Below are 16,746 nucleotides of genomic sequence, written 5' to 3' on the forward strand. Positions count from 1 at the left end.
CCTGGTGTTATCTGTTTGTAGGAGGAGCTGCAAGTTGCATACAGGGGAGTGGAGGGGGAGAGAGAGTCAGGTCTGAGCCCAGCAGGCAATGACATCTTGTAGGTTTCCTTGCTCAAACCACAAAGCGAGTAGAAGATTATCTATTCACCCTATCGGTTGAAACAATGCACTGAGTCACAAAGAAATGACATTTTGCAAAGATCTCTGCGACGTTTAGTGAAATTGTAATGTATATTTATAAATAAATGCTCTATTTACAGCTTTGCCACTCCAGCGCAAGGGGAAATCTTTCTTCTCGGAAAGTGCCTGTAAGATTCACGTTTTTTGACCTCGAAGACTATGTTGTGCTGCATGATATTGTGTGTGGGGGGGGGGGGGGGGATAGCAAACGTTGAAAATAGAATTAAGAGGTTTAATGAACGCCAACGGTTGGAGCGTTAATTGCCAGCCGCCTGTACAGAGTAGCAGTGGCTTTAAGCACTAATCTGTGTCGCCAATTAAAACGCAGAAGGTCGCTGGTATGGGGCCTCTGAAATGTTGCAAAGATTCAGAAACGGTCTTGAGTTTAGGGTGGGGTTTCTGAAATGTTTCTCTAAAAGTGTTTAATATTTTTAAGGCACAATTGTTTACCAAATTGATTCACTTACAGTGCACAAATGGATGAATACTTATTTTGTTCGATGTTCTCTGCATAATTGAAAATCGCCTTTACACAGGTTTTACACTGCAAACAATTGATTACCCAAGTTTGCAAACAAGCGAGTTTTCCTATTAGAAACTTGATGTAAACGGCTGTATAGATAGTTGTGTCAAATTATGCACACGAAAATGGCTAGCTTATATGGGTAATTAAGCAAACAAATATATATTTGGCATTATTCAGTAACTGGACACTTTTGCAAAGATTAAATAACAAATAAAAAATAATAATAATTACAAGTTGGTGCTTCTGGCAGTGCGGTGGGTTCATTCAGTGATACACCACCATACACAATGTATGAACTTTGGTTCTCCCTGCACACGGCGGGCCCACAGACATCAACCAGGGTCAACCAATGGAAGGTGCTGGGTTAAAGTCATCCCTTTCCCAAACGAGGAAGAGCAAATTGATAAGCAAAGCTGCTTTAATAAAGACACCTCCCTCGGGCCAGTTGCTGCAGAGGCAGGCAGCTTGGCAACAGTTCTCCGGCCACACGCTACAGAATGAAGCGTGACGCCAAAGGAATAACCCAGCAGAATTGGGGGGGGGGGGGGGGGGGGCGGTCAGAGGAAGAAACATTGAAAAATAATTTCAGCTCCAGCCACTGAATTCACAGTCATCAAAATTATTCATAGATAGATGATTTTAAAATATGATACTGTTCTTTATATATTCCATTATTGGATAGAAGCACAAAATACTTGTCTTTTGGAGCCGTCCATAATGCATACAAGGATGTGCAGAATGCATTGATTTCCCGGTCTAGCCACGCGAAACTTCACAACTGGAGAGTACTGCAGCATTGCCCATTATGTCTTTCTTAGTTTACTGAAGACATCTTTCCAGTTTGTCATTGAGCAAGAATCACACAATCTGAAATAAGTAGTGAAAAGCCCAAGTGTTCTTCGAGGACTATTCTTGAAGACAACAATTGGGTATCTCTGATTTAGCAGAGTCAAGAGGAGGGAATGTAATCGAGGCAAATTCGAAGCTTTTGCACTGTGAAATCTACCTGCCCAACGTTAGAAAACCCGAACCGTTTCCGCATCCGTCTGACTAAAACTGTTTGGCTACATCAGTCCGAGTCAGCTGTCTGTCCAGTTTGTCACAGGTGGAGCCAGCCCGGAATGGTACTGGCTCGGTAACTCTCTCGGTAAAGATAGGCTCTGCGAGAATAGGAAGTCCCGAGCGTTCTGAGGGTGAGGGGAAGGCGGCACCCTCTCGTGTGGCGAGAGAGGAATTCTGTCTCGTGGGGAACAGGAAGAAATGGGTACCCGTTGTCTAACCTGGTGCTGAGGTGGGGAATGGTAGCCACTGAACTGTGAATCGCAAGGAGGCTGGGAGCTCTGTGCTGGAATGGTGGAGAGGTGGGGCAGCATTGCTGTGGTGGTGAAGTGAGCTGAGAAATGCTGATAGGGAACGGTCTCCATGGTCTGAACGCTGCAGTTACCATACGGCGGCACAGAAGCCCACATGTTGCAGTTTAATGTTTGTGGAGGATGTTCCTCGGCGGCCGCTCCTCCGGGCACATCAGTCCCAGGGGTGGAAAACATGCAGGCGTCCCTTATATCCGCCTCGTTCCGATAGGATGGACTCATCACCTGCTGGTCATATGGTGGCGGACGGAAGTAGTGTTCTTCGGCAATAGAAGCAGGGGCTTCAAGAAAGGGACGTTTGCAGGACAGATCTGGGTGGCCATGGGCTTCTGAAAGAAGACAAACAAAAAAGCGTGTCATTGTTGTCCATCCTATGGAAAAATCTAAACAACTGTTACACACCTTTCCGCACCACCAGGCAGAGTTAATGATTAAAAAGGCAGCAACCCACTGAAAACATTCTTCACCTTTGGTTCCACTAACAACACAAAACGTGTTTGCCAATTCATTTTTTGTTTCATTTTATAAACATCTGTCGATCTCCCTATTTCCCTGCTCTCAATTTTTAAATGTCTTTATTTTTTGCAATGATCAAGGTGACAGATGGTATTGTTGGAAAAGTGAACATTTCTTTTGCCATTTCAAAAGTGTTTGGTACCCTACTCTAACTTGTAGCACCAATTAATCCTCTATTATTCAATCTCCAAGAAATGCCTGAGCATTACCCAATTACTCCCTTTAAAAAAACGTTTAGTTCCAGGCAATAGTTTTTGAAAGCTGCAAAGGACAAGAAAAACTAGGAAAAGCACTCAATGATCAAGTAGTATTAGACTACAGCTGGGCTGATAGTGTGACTAAAGAAACCCCATTCCGACATGCAACCTCACATTTTAGGTCAAAGCTCTCCCATACTATTCCAAAGTGAAATAACTTATGTGCTTGTCCTTCCAGCAGATAATGTTTGTGTACAAGAAGGATAAATGGCGATTAGGCGGTTTCCTCAATGAATAAACATTCCTTCATCCCATCAGATGTTCTTGCCCCTGATGTAACACAATGACACATCCTCAAGTCTCCCTCCTGTAACCAAGATAAGTACTGAAAGAAGCCACGTGAAGATGGAGGTTATGGGTACTGGGTATTTCAACCACTGTAACTGTGAAGGGAATCATGATGACCTTTCTAAGTATGTGCTTATTATACTGTGCTGAAGTGGTTCTGTAAATTTTGAATGGTGGCTGTTAGATAGTTCAGCCAGAAACAGCCTGATTCTGAATATGTTTTATTGTAATACACTACTAACAACCCTTTAATTTCAGTGTTTAGTACACCGAGGATTTTGAATGTTTTCTGATCTCCAATCCAAAAATTCCTTGAGATTTAATTATATTTACTGTAATTTGTCCCACTAGAGAGTGTATATACATTCTTCTTCTTCTTGATCCTCTCCCCCATTGCATAACATACAACGATCATCAGCTAGTGCCACTGTAACCAAAAGGCACTTTTGCTGAGCATAGAACGATGAATTGTCCTCTAATATATAAACAAATGCCAAGCAGAAACCTAGAACACAGTTCTGGGGCTAAATGTGCAAATTGTTCTTTGTAAAGCAAGGGGAAGAATAATTGATTAAAGACATCATCAAGACTGAGACCCAGAATGTAGCTGAAGAACCAGAAACAATTGAGTAAAAGCACAATAATGTGTGTTCTGGAGATCTGAAATAAAAGCAGTAAGTTATGAAAAAGCGCGGCAGGTCTGGCAGCATCTGTGGAAAGAGAAACAGAGTTAATGTCTCCAGTTCATTATGACTCCTTCAGAACTTTTTAATTCCAAGAAGCATCATATTGCACTTTATATGTTAACTCTGTTTCACTTCACAGATGCTGCCTGGTCTGTTTTTCCATCCCTTTCTGTTTTTATTTTGGAAACAATTGAGCTCGAGATAGAGATCAGAGTGACACGCATAGTAAAATGAAGGTCCAGGTAGATCTGTGAAAATATCTCCATATCCTCGGCAAGATCGCGTAATTCCATTGGCAGGATAGACACACCAATGTCAGTGATCTCAGTCAGGACAACATCCGCAGCATTGAAGCATTGACCAGGGTGGGTCAGCTCTGCTGGGTGGGCCAAATGGCCCATTCCTGACACCAGACTCCCGAAACAAGCACTCGACTCGGAGCATGGATACAACAAGCGAGCCTCAGAAGGGCAGACGAAACGTTTCAAGGTCACTCTCAAAGTGAAAGGGGTGGGAACTGGTTTTATACTCGACCCTGCATTTCTGATCCTTTTCACGTGGAAAGAACAGGTGCGATTAATTCGATAGTTCTTTCAAAGAGCCAGGACAGGCATGATGAGCCGAATGGCCTCATTTTGATTCTATAATATCTGAAGAATCACAATGAATGGGGTAAAATGCATTGGGGCAATGCAATCTGTAATCTCCACTCCTTAATCTACCGATTGCAGTTCTTTTGCACAATGAGAACTAATTATCACTGAAAAACAGACACACGAACTACAATTGGGAGGCGAGAATTGGGAAGTGTGAGTGTAATCGGAAATTATACAAGGTGCTTTAAATAGTTCAGTGTTTTGCCTTTTAGTGGATATCGCCGTGTAACTTCGCCCAAAGGATTCCAATAACGCCAAACTCTAAACGTGTCTGGAGGAAGGATTCAGCAGAAGCACTGCCTCCTGATCGCACTCTGACAATCTGTGGCCCCCTCTCCCTTCCCCTGAATTCCGAATTCTACATTGAGGTGGAGAGATCCACACATGTTGGAAAGAATTGGGGGGGGGGGGGAGATTCTCCCCCCTCAGCACTCCCGTGTACCCCAAAAGCCTTGGGACCCATTCTCTCAATCAGGAAAATATTTACAGAAAATTTGGAGAAAAGTGGAGATAAAATACAGTCAGACATTTGGGAGATTCGCTAAGGATTTTACCATGCGTTGAACAGAACTACCTGACCAGGAAAATCTCAGTTTAAGATTGCCAGGAACACTGACCAGCAAGATCCCAGTTTAAGATTGCCAGGAACACTGATCAGGAAGATCCAAGTTTAAGATTGCCAGGAACATAGACCAGGAAGATCCCAGTTTAAGATTGCCAGGAAGATCCCAGTTTAAGATTGCCAGGAACACTGACCAGCAAGATCCCAGTTTAAGATTGCCAGGAACACTGATCAGGAAGATCCAAGTTTAAGATTGCCAGGAACATAGACCAGGAAGATCCCAGTTTAAGATTGCCAGGAAGATCCCAGTTTAAGATTGCCAGGAACACTGACCAGCAAGATCCCAGTTTAAGATTGCCAGGAACATTGATCAGGAAGCTCCCAGTTTAGGGATTGCCAGGAGCACTGACCAGCAAGATCCCAGTTTAAGATTGTCAGGAACATTGATCAGGAAGATCCCAGTATAAGATTGTTAGGAACATTGATCAGCAAGATCCCAGTTTAAGATTGCCAGGAACATTGTTCAGCAAGATCCCAGTTTAAGATTGCCAGGAGCACTGATCAGCAAGATCCAAGTTTAAGATTGCCCGGAACATTGACCAGGAAGATCCCAGTTTAGGGATTGCCAGGAGCACTGACCAGCAAGATCCCAGTTTAAGATTGTCAGGAACATTGATCAGGAAGATCCCAGTTTAAGATTGCCAGGAACATTGACCAGGAAGATCCCAGTTTAGGGATTGCCAGGAGCACTGACCAGGAAGATTCCAGTTTAAGATTGCCAGGAACACTGATCAGGAAGATCCCAGTTTAAGATTGCCAGGAACACTGACCAGCAAGATCCCAGTTTAAGATTGCCAGGAACACTGATTAGGAAGCTCCCAGTTTAAGATTGCCAGGAACATTGACCAGGAAGATCCCAGTTTAGGGATTGCCAGGAGCACTGACCAGCAAGATCCCAGTTTAAGATTGCCAGGAAGATCCCAGTTTAAGATTGCCAGGAACACTGACCAGCAAGATCCCAGTTTAAGATTGCCAGGAACACTGATCAGGAAGATCCAAGTTTAAGATTGCCAGGAACATAGACCAGGAAGATCCCAGTTTAAGATTGCCAGGAAGATCCCAGTTTAAGATTGCCAGGAACACTGACCAGCAAGATCCCAGTTTAAGATTGCCAGGAACATTGATCAGGAAGCTCCCAGTTTAGGGATTGCCAGGAGCACTGACCAGCAAGATCCCAGTTTAAGATTGTCAGGAACATTGATCAGGAAGATCCCAGTATAAGATTGCTAGGAACATTGATCAGCAAGATCCCAGTTTAAGATTGCCAGGAACTTTGTTCAGCAAGATCCCAGTTTAAGATTGCCAGGAGCACTGATCAGCAAGATCCAAGTTTAAGATTGCCAGGAACATTGACCAGGAAGATCCCAGTTTAGGGATTGCCAGGAGCACTGACCAGCAAGATCCCAGTTTAAGATTGTCAGGAACATTGATCAGGAAGATCCCAGTTTAAGATTACTAGGACCATTGACCAGGAAGATCCCAGTTTAGGGATTGCCAGGAGCACTGACCAGCAAGATCCCAGTTTAAGATTGCCAGGAGCACTGATCAGCAAGATCCAAGTTTAAGATTGCCAGGAACATTGACCAGGAAGATCCCAGTTTAAGATTGCCAGGAACACTGATCAGGAAGATCCCAGTTTAAGATTGCCAGGAACACTGATCAGGAAGATCCCAGTTTAAGATTGCCAGGAACATTGACCAGGAAGATCCCAGTTTACGATTGTATTGAGTTGAAGGGAAGTCTTAAATGTCGCTGATTATAAGCGGGGGGGGGGGGGGGGGGGGCGAGGAAGCACATTTCCCCGGGACCCCTCCCTGCCACTAAAACCCTCCTGTTGGGTGAGATGTTGGTGAGAGACTCCAAGCAAACGAGTTTCTCAGTATAAACCAGTCTTGTCCAATACTCTCGCCACTTGTGGCGAATTGATGCAGTTCATTGTTACCAGTTCCTCAAGACTGAGTTGTGTTAACGTTGCACTTTCAGCTATGGGTTTGGGTGTCACTCGATGGACCGCGAGTTGTCATTCCTCCCGAACTGAGGAAGGCAGAGTAAACCACGTTGCTGTTCGGCACGGACTGGCATCGCAGCCGGAGGGCCGCTGTATTTACCCCCACATCGTGCAGTTGGCGGGTTTCTGGTCACCCGGGACGCTTCAATGGAATTAGAAGAACAGCCTGCCTCTTGTTATTGCCTATGCTGCTGTTCTCCCAGAGTGTCTCTCAAAGACCACCCATTTCCACCTGCAAGGCCGCTCTGTCCTGCAATCTCTTTCCAAAGGACGGCGATTGGCCGGCTGTCGGGACCCAGTGTCACTGGGGAAGCTACCTGGAAACCTGCTTTGTGGTCACGTCCGGGGGGCTTGTCAATCCCATTGCATTTCCTGGCACTTTTTCTCCTGTGATATTGATTATTTTCATTTTTCTCTTTTCCTTTTTTTCCCTTTGATTTTTAAAATATTCTTCGACAAATGATTTGGGATCTGTCTCTGCAACTGCAAAAGGTTTCACCTGCATCGAAATCCAATTGGATAACTTTGGTGTCGACCAGGGCTGAGTGATGAGTGGCTGGGCTGTGATCGCCTGCCAGCCGGTTGGTAAGGCACAGAGCTCCCTGGCAAAAGAGCAATGTGCCAGTCTGACCCGCCCTGCTCTGCCCGCTGACAATTGTGGAAAATGATTTGATTTGAACCCTGAATGTAATAGCAGCAAAGTGTTGGAAAGAAAAGTAACTTTTTTGTTAAAGAAACCGGCTATTTGTCAGTAAAAATGCTGCTATCCAAGCTGATGATTACATCGGCTTACGGTGATCTACTGTTTCAAAGGAAAATCTGGAAGTTTCAGTAATTTATTGACGCCCGTTATCTTGTACATCTAGAAACAGCTAGTCCAACGAGAAATCAGTGGGTCGTATCAGCTGTCCGTTACAAAAATACCATTACTGTACAGTTATAAAAAACAAACTTCTCAGCGTCGATCAACACAGGGAATGTTTCTTAGTCTGAGCTATTACTAACTGACAGTCTGCTGCCAGACCCTGCTCTTGGCACCTCCCCAGGCTCCCGCGGTACTTGTATTTAAGGGTCACATTCCCTGACAGGATCAAGCAGCTCTTCTCATTTACCTTATCTCTCCCTTTCCTCCCATCCTCACCACAGTCACATTACATTTTCCATTAATGTCAGCAAGATAGCTGCATGTAGACAGACAGGCCGATGTGCAACAAACTATTAACCTTTCAGATGCAAACACACGTGGCGTGTTATGTCTATTTTACACAACCTACAGGTGATGCAAGATTTATAGTTTTAATAAATAATATTCATCGGTAGCACGGGGGAGGGGTGATCTGCGATTTTTGCATTTCCAGCAACGGGCAGCAGTGGAACAATACTTCCCAGTAAATACATGACAGATACATGAATGGGCAGGGAGCAGAGGGACACAGATCCTTAGAAAATAGGCGACAGTTATAATGAAATGAAATGAAAATCGCTTATTGTCACAAGTAGGCTTCAATGAAGTTACTGTGAAAAGCCCCTAGTCGCCACATTCCGACGCCTGTCCGGGGAGGCTGGTACGGGAATCCAACCGTGCTGCTGGCCTGCTTGGTCTGCTTTAAAAGCCAGCGATTTAGCCGAGTGAGCTAAACCAGCCCCTAGATAGAGGATCTCAATCGGCACAGGCTTGGAGGGCTGAAGGGCCTGTTCCTGTGCTGTACTTTTTCTTTCTTCTTTGTTCTAAATCAAGCCCCTCTGCTTTAACCATCCGCACTGGGAAAAGAGGCTGTGATTTCGGAAATGCTCCATTGTGAGCGCTCCATGTGCTGGAGTCACCTCTCGTTGGTAATATTCTTACGCTTTACCATTGCTACATATCTGCCGTGTGTCTGGTATACTGTACACTGTGTGGTGTATAGTTTAGAGAATGTCGGCATATAGTTTGACAATGGATAAAACTTTTTGATGTAAATTTTGGGTCGGTTTTCTGAGTTAGGAGGTGGGCCCTTGTTTGACAAGACCCCAGAACCGACAGTAGTGTGGAGATCCCCGCCCATTTCACAGTCATAAAATGAATGACTAGAAATTTGATAGGTCTGCGATTTGGGGCATTTTCTGTAAAGCTCCCCACAAAAACCTGCATTTTAAAAAAAACGTACACAGCAAAAAGTATTCAGCCAGGCTGGTTAGCATTGCTGCCTCACAGCTCCAGGGACCCGGGTCTAATTCCGGCCTGAGGTGACTGTGTGGAGTTTGCACTTTCTACCCCTGTCTGCCTGGGTTTCCTCTCACAGTCCAAAGATGTGCAGGTTGAGGTGGATTGGCCACAGTAAATTGCCCCTTAGTTTCCAAGAAGTTTAGGTGAGGTTAGGGGGATAGGGTGGGCAGACTCGATGGGCCAAAAGGTCTCCTTCTGTTGATTTAGTACAATAATAAATACTAACAGGAGTCCTATAGCTTCAGGCTACACGTTACCTTCCTATTCACAGGACCTCGACACAATAAAAGCACATTACTGCTGATGCTGAAAATGTGAAGGAAAAACAGAAACTGCCTGAAAAACCCAGCAAAGAGTTAATGTTTCTGATCTCCAGAATGCCATGATTGGTCCACCCACCGGATAGTGGGAGTAAAAATCAAAACAGCGACGAATAGAACAAATATTTGCCACATTGATGAACAGCAAACAGATGGCAGAAGGTTAAATCATAACCGGATCTGCACATTCTGCTGACGGAGGGGTTTTATTTGCAACGTGTTCAGCTGTATCATAGCATTGGAACCAATCAGATAGAAAGAACTTTGGCTTTTGACCACAGAATCGTCCTTGTCATCTGATTTAGCAGCTACTGGCCGGCAGTACATTCCATCACTGGGGGGGTAACAGAACAGCCTATCTTGCTGTTTGCAGTCAAGGAAGAGAAAATGTTGAAAATGAAATGAAATGAAAATCGCTTATTGTTGCGAGTAGGCTTCAATGAAGTTACTGTGAAAAGCCCCTAGTCGCCACATTCCGGCGCCTGTCCGGGGAGGCTGGTACGGGAATCCAACCGTGCTGCTGGCCTGCTTGGTCTGCTTTAAAAGCCAGCGATTTAGCTCAGTGAGCTAAACCAGAGAGGAGTCTGTGCCAGTGTCCAATGTGTGCTTTTAAAAAAACTTCACAAATAAAGGGGATTTTTTGATGAATCTCTTCGAAGGCATTAATCATTGTATCATTGCCATCCTTAACTCTTTACTGCAGCTTCATATATCATCAACCATTACTCGGTACGCACTTTAAACCTTGCCGCCAGTTACCTCTTGGTTTAAAACAGTGATAGATCAGCCCCGAATCTCTCTGCGCTGTAAAGGAGCTGAGCGCCAGATCCTGGGCCCCCGATGCAGTTAACTGAATGGGTCCGTTGTTGTCGAACGGGTAGTGCTGGTGACCCTGAGCCCCGTGAGGGGTGTTCCCTTCCATTTTCGGGGTCAACTGACCATGGTTCGAAATGAGTCTTTGCCTAACAATGCTTTTTGAAATGACTGGATATTCTCTGCAAAGCAAAACAAAAACAAAAGACAAGGGAAGAAATTTGTATTTGCATGGAGTTGATCTCCTGTAACATTACACACAGGGCGCCCGGAATAAACCAACAATCAGTGACAGACATACTGAGCATTTCTGAGATACATGACTGAGGTACCAAAGTGTTGCCCCTGATGGGCAAGTGTAATCACAGTGCACCAAGTTTACATAGAGAGTTTCCATTATTACTGTGCACGGAGACATTTCAATCAAAAACGTTGACACATAAATGTGAGGAAAGGAAGTAAGATTGTTGGATAGGGAAGTCGAGGCTGGAGGAAGATGTCCCGGGGCTCTTCCCACGAGTTAGTACCAAGACGGTTGCTTTTTCTGAGAGACATCTATACGTTCAATGAGCTGGCGCCATTTCAATATTTACAGAACTTGGCGTATTGTGAACTCTGAGGAGGATCGTGATCGATTACACAGACCGGTCGGTGGAATTGGCAGCCAGGTGGAATCTCATCAAGAGGAGAGATGAAGTTTTGGCAGGAAAAACGAGGAAAGGAAACATGAAGCCCAAGGCTTCAATTCCATAGGGGGCGCAGGGAACTGATCAGACAGGTTGAAAAAAAAGTGGTTAACAAGACATCCGGCATCCTGCGCTTGAGAAATAGATACATCATCGCGTCCAAAAGCTAGGAATTTCTGGCAGACGTTTACAAAACATTGTTTTCACCTGAACAGGAATATTTTGTGTTCAATGTTTGGGGGCTGTACATTAGAAAGGACGTGAAAGCTTTCGAGTAGATGTAATGAAGATTTGCCAGAATTATTCCAGAAATTCGGGACTGCAGCTTGAGAACAGACTGGAGGAGTTGTTCTTCTTAGAGACAGTTAAGAGGATATTTGATAGGGCTCTAGACAGAGTGGATAGAGAGAGACTGCTTCTTTTTGGCAGAGGGGCGGGGAGCCAGGAGATGCTGATTTCAGGCGATTAGCAAAAGGACCAAAGGCGACATTTTAGGATCTGAAATGCGTTGCCTGGGAGGAGGATGGAGGCGGATTCAAAAGGCAACTCGGCAAACTCCTGAAGATAAAAATGTGCAGGGTTGCGGGCAAAGGGCTGGGGAGTGGGACTAGTCGCATTGCTCTTGCAGAAAGAAAGTGTGGACTGGACAGGCCGAAAGGCCTCATTTCCATTCTAGGATTCTAAGTCTGGACACAACATTTTTAATGAAATGTAGACACCTGGACTGAAACCGAGATTGATTCTTCACAGAGGCACCTTGACACATGTAACTCTTATGAACTCTGGTGTGGGCGGAGGGTGCTCTTTCCACGGGGCGGTGCAGAAACGATGGGCTGAATGGCCTCTTTCTGTACTGTAAATTCTATGACATTTACATAAAATGCATTGAAGTTACAGCAAGGAAAACAGGTAATTTGACCAAATCCGTTTGTGTTGGTGTTCGACCTCCACAAGAGCAAATTACTCCAATCACCTTGTCCTATTCTGTTCTTTTTAACCCTTCTCCTTTATTCTCTCACCCTTCATCCTCCTTTACTCCATCTGTCAATCAAACCTTGCGTGTTGACACCCCCAGACCATGCCTCAACCATTCATCCTGAAATGCCCAGTTTACTTCTCACTGACCTCTTATTCTAGACTTTCTGTAAACAGAGCCCCAGTCACAGAGTTTTACAGCAGAATACAGTTTACCATCCTTTCATAATGTTTTACACTTCTCGCATTTTGCCCCATAATATACAATGTGTAAAGACAATGTTTCAAATGTTTTTAAAATTCATTTATGGGATGTGTGTATTGCTGGCTCGGTCGGTATTTATTGCCCATCCCTAATTGCCCTTGAGAAGATGGTGGCGAGCTGCCTTCTTGAACCGGTGCGGTCCATGTAGCGTAGGTACACCCACAGTGCTGTTAGCGAGGGTTTTGATCCATTGGAATTGCCTCGAACATGGAAATATTCTAATAGATCTGCCTTCTACCCTCTCTGGGGGTCTCAATACCCCTCCTATAATGGGAACTTATAAAGCCTGGATATAGGTTTGTCATTACCGCAGGAGGGTTATATTCTGGAAATATACAGTGTGAAATATTGGACTCTGTTAACTCTGCTTCCCCACAGATGCTACCGGGCCTGCTGCCCTTTTCCAGCACGTTCTGTTTGTATTTCTGTTACATTCTATATTTGTCATAAAAGCTAGAATTATGTTACAATCTATTGATGAGCAAGGTTAGATTTGGCAGCCGGGAGAAGGAAAAGGGATGAAATGAAAAAGGGTTGGAGAAACTTGTTTCTTACATCCTGCGAACCTATAACTTCAACAACGCCACGCTGTTCTGCAAATAAATGTATGTGGCACTTTTATGAAAACTATCTGCCATGTTTTGGCCCATTCCCACATTTTATCAATGGCCCCCTTTGAAAATTCCTTTGGTTTCAATTCAATTTTCAGATTGAAAACACCCACTGAACGCGTAAAAATGGTATTTCTCATTGAGAAACCAGGACTGCTCCCTCTCTCTCTTTCTCTCTGACACCTCCTCAATTCTGGAAGAGTAGCAGGAGTCCAGGAAGACACCTGGCCCAAAAATGGCATGATGCGATTGATGGAAGAGGGAAACCTGTAGAAAACGAACTTCAGAAAGATAATGAAATTAAAATACAAAGATATCAGCAAGAACGTAATTAAAATGTGGTACCTGCATGTTTGCTGCATAACGTACCTCTGTAAACGAGATACGCGGAGGTCACTGTCATCGCCCCCTCTGAATCCCTTGGCAAATGGGTTGTTTTCAATTTTGAGCTGGGTGATCTATGAAGATAAGCCACCACATATTCATTTGCTCCCGAACAGCTGAGTTCAGTGAAGGTCTGTCCCTTCAACAAATATCGAACACAGTCCTTATTCCACACCCCGCTCGGCACCGCTATCTGATCATGGCATGGAACTGTGACCAACATCTTTTTTGATCACAGTCTTTGCCAGGATTTGTCCCTCACTTGGATTGGTTGAATTAGAATTGGTGTGTGGGGAGCGAGTTAAGGACAGCCACAAATCCTCCGCCGCTTCGTTCGGCGCCGAGTCAGAAAACAGGTTAAACTGCACCAGACAAATCCTGATTTCTGCAGGCGCTGAGTGCACCCAGAATAAACCTCTGTACCCTTTCCAGCAGCCCTATGGCTGGGAGGTGAATGGTCCTCATTCCTAAAGTGGCTACTTCACACTTTCAATAAACAGACTGCCTTCCTTTCGGACAGTAAATGGACCTTCAGAACAGATGTAAAACAAGTTAACAGGTGAGCGGGACAAGACACTTGGAAACAGGAAGCTTTGGACCTCCAGCTCTGCGCCATCTGGACCACACTGGTCGGGAGTTCTAACCCCTTGCCGCCCCGCTGCAGACTCTTGGGGCAATGGAGTTAGGATTCTGACATCTTGATAATGATGATGATCCAGTTTTTTTAAATACTAAAAACGCTGATTGAGACACAGACACCCACACCAGGAGTTTCTAAACAGCGTCTGTTGTCCAGATTGGGGGGGGGGGGGGGGCAGCCGCTCCAGCAGCAGCTTGTGGGGGGGGGGGGGGGACCCAGCCGCTCCAGCAGCAGCTGTGGGGGGGGGGGGGGCCCAGCCGCTCCAGCAGCAGCTGTGGGGGGGGGGGGGGACCCAGCCGCTCCAGCAGCAGCTGTGGGGGGGGGGGGGGGGGGACCCAGCCGCTCCAGCCGCAGCTGTGGGGGGGGGGGGGGGGGGACCCAGCCGCTCCAGCAGCAGCTTGTGGGGGGGGGGGGGGGGGACCCAGCCGCTCCAGCAGCAGCTTGTGGGGGGGGGGGGGGGGGGGACCCAGCCGCTCCAGCAGCAGCTGTGGGGGGGGGGGGGGGGGGGACCCAGCCGCTCCAGCAGCAGCTGTGGAGAGAGATAGTTACACTTCCAACCCGCATGGCTCCTTCAGAGCAATACCATGGACAATTTCACCTTGGACCATCCCTGGTGTGGTTAAAGAAATAATATGTCTGTTGGATATCTATTCCTAAAGGTCACAGCGCAGAACTTGTCGAGTCCAAAGTCTCCAGGCGCATTGTAACCCTTGTTAATTCATTGCACTGTCTAATTGAAGCGAGGTCACGAAGCTCTTCCTCGACCGATTCCATTGCCCAATGGATCATGGATAAGCACAATAAGATAAAATGTAACAACTGGGAAAAAAAGTACTTTGAACAGAGACAAGGATCGGTAAAGCTTTTGGACCACCGCAAAGTGTTGACCTCAGTGTGTCTTATTGTCTAAATGATGATCACATCTGGTGACACTGCACACCAACCCCTGAAGCAATGAACAAAACGTGGCTGCATTTGGTTTCATTTTCTCTGTTAAAGTTTGCTGGCTTCCTGAGGACTGTGTGCTGTCAGCAGTCAAACAGCAGGTCCTGGAAACAGGACATGTCAGCTCAGATCCACCAACTTTTTACACTCCGCCTGTAAAGGGCCCAAACTGGCAATCGCTCCTCTTGCAACAAGCGGGTTCCTAGTTTACGTTTCATGCCACACTGCCAAACTGTTTGCCGTAGAAACAACCACACGGGGGTTGACAGGTTAAAGTGACTGTTTTCGTTATCTACAATGGGGTTATAATATGGTGCGCAATCGATTGATATTAAAAACACAGCGGGCCTTAATTTATTTCTACTTCTGTCTTGAAAATATGGCAATCTGTATGTGAGAGCTGGGAATAGGGCGAATTACAGGCGAATTTTGGGTCAACCCAATGTAACTCCTCTGTTACCAGCCCGAAAGCAAGGGAAGCTGATGTATCCTTTCTGCCCCGTGGTAAACAGGAGTGAGGTCCAAGCAGATTTAAAAAGGGGAAATTTCCCGTGAAGAGGTACTGCTGTGGGGGAATTAATCCATTTTTGAAGATGTGACAAGCAGAGGTCATAGTCTTCAACAATCATGTCCTGTCATCTGGCTCAATCCGGCCTCTGAATTAAAAAGTTGCATTCCATTCCAGGGCATACGCATTAAAAAATATAATGTTAATAATAACCTTTATTAGTGTCACACGTAGGCTTGCATTAACACTGCAATGAAATTACTGTGAAAAGCCCCTAGTCGCCACATTCCCGCGCCTGTTCGGGTACACAGAGGGAGAATTCAGAATGTCCAATTCACATAACAAGCACGTCTTTTGGGATTTATGGGAGGAAGCTGGAGCACCCGGAGGAAACCCACGCAGACATGGGTGCAGACTCCCCACAGACAGTGACCCAAGCCAGGAATCGAACCTGCGACCCAGCGCTGTGAAGCAACAGTGCTAACCACTGTGCTACAAATTGAGGCCGGAGATGTCCTCATTGGGATGGGAAGTTGAATCGTCTCGTCTGTCTGCCCGTACAGGTGGAAAAGATCTCCTGGTGCTATGTTGAGGACCCTGATATCCTGACCTATCCTTCAGTCAACATCGCTGAAACAGAAAAATCCACTTGAACAGTGACCCAGGGCTGGGATTGAACCCGGGTCCTCAGCGCCACGAGGCAGCAGTGCTAACCGCTGCGCACTGTGCCGCCCTGAAAAGTGCGATGTAAATGCGAATTCTGCTTTATGACAGCAGATCAGGACAAGTGGAAGTTTTACATATCTAGGCAAACATATAGAACATAAATCCTTCATTAGACTGGCTTCTGATTGAAGGGTTTGTTAAATATTTACAAATTCTAGCACATGACATTAAGATTTAGGATAAGTAAAGAGTATGTAAAGCTATTTCTACAGTCCAGATTGTTTTCCCAATAGTGCAAGTTCAATTCCCAGTGCCAATGATGCTTCCAAATTTAATCTCTGGAGAATGATAAATAATTACATGTAAAATCCTGGTGAGGAACAATTAAGCATATCAAAGTGTATGATACTATTCAATGCTGGCTGGTTGTATTTTGCATATGACATCAAGATTATCACAGTAGCACAATAATCATTGTGTTCAATAAATTATCAATTTATATATGTCTATACCAATAGCTTTTTATATATTTCTCCTTCAATATTTCTCCTTTTAACAACAATCCTATTCAAATTATAATATTCTCCCTTGTGGTGTTAATTTAATTGAGGAATTATT

General features: G+C 45.2%; 1 protein-coding gene across 1 annotated transcript in view; it reads right to left on the reverse strand.

The window, feature by feature from the left end:
- Positions 1-1,436: 1,436 nt before the first annotated feature.
- The window catches only part of tbx4 (T-box transcription factor 4), a 133,774-nt gene continuing 118,464 nt past the window's right edge, over positions 1,437-16,746 (reverse strand). Inside the window, exons 6-8 of the mRNA XM_038813550.1 lie at positions 13,355-13,443; positions 10,395-10,630; positions 1,437-2,405 (exon numbers count right to left, since the gene is read on the reverse strand). Of these exons, the coding sequence (XP_038669478.1) occupies positions 1,786-2,405; positions 10,395-10,630; positions 13,355-13,443 (945 nt within the window). The 3' untranslated portion in view covers positions 1,437-1,785. The remainder of the gene's footprint in view (positions 2,406-10,394; positions 10,631-13,354; positions 13,444-16,746) is intronic.

The sequence above is a fragment of the Scyliorhinus canicula genome, chromosome 12 (assembly GCF_902713615.1).
Source record: "Scyliorhinus canicula chromosome 12, sScyCan1.1, whole genome shotgun sequence".
In the NCBI taxonomy this organism is placed as follows: Eukaryota; Metazoa; Chordata; class Chondrichthyes; order Carcharhiniformes; family Scyliorhinidae; genus Scyliorhinus; species Scyliorhinus canicula.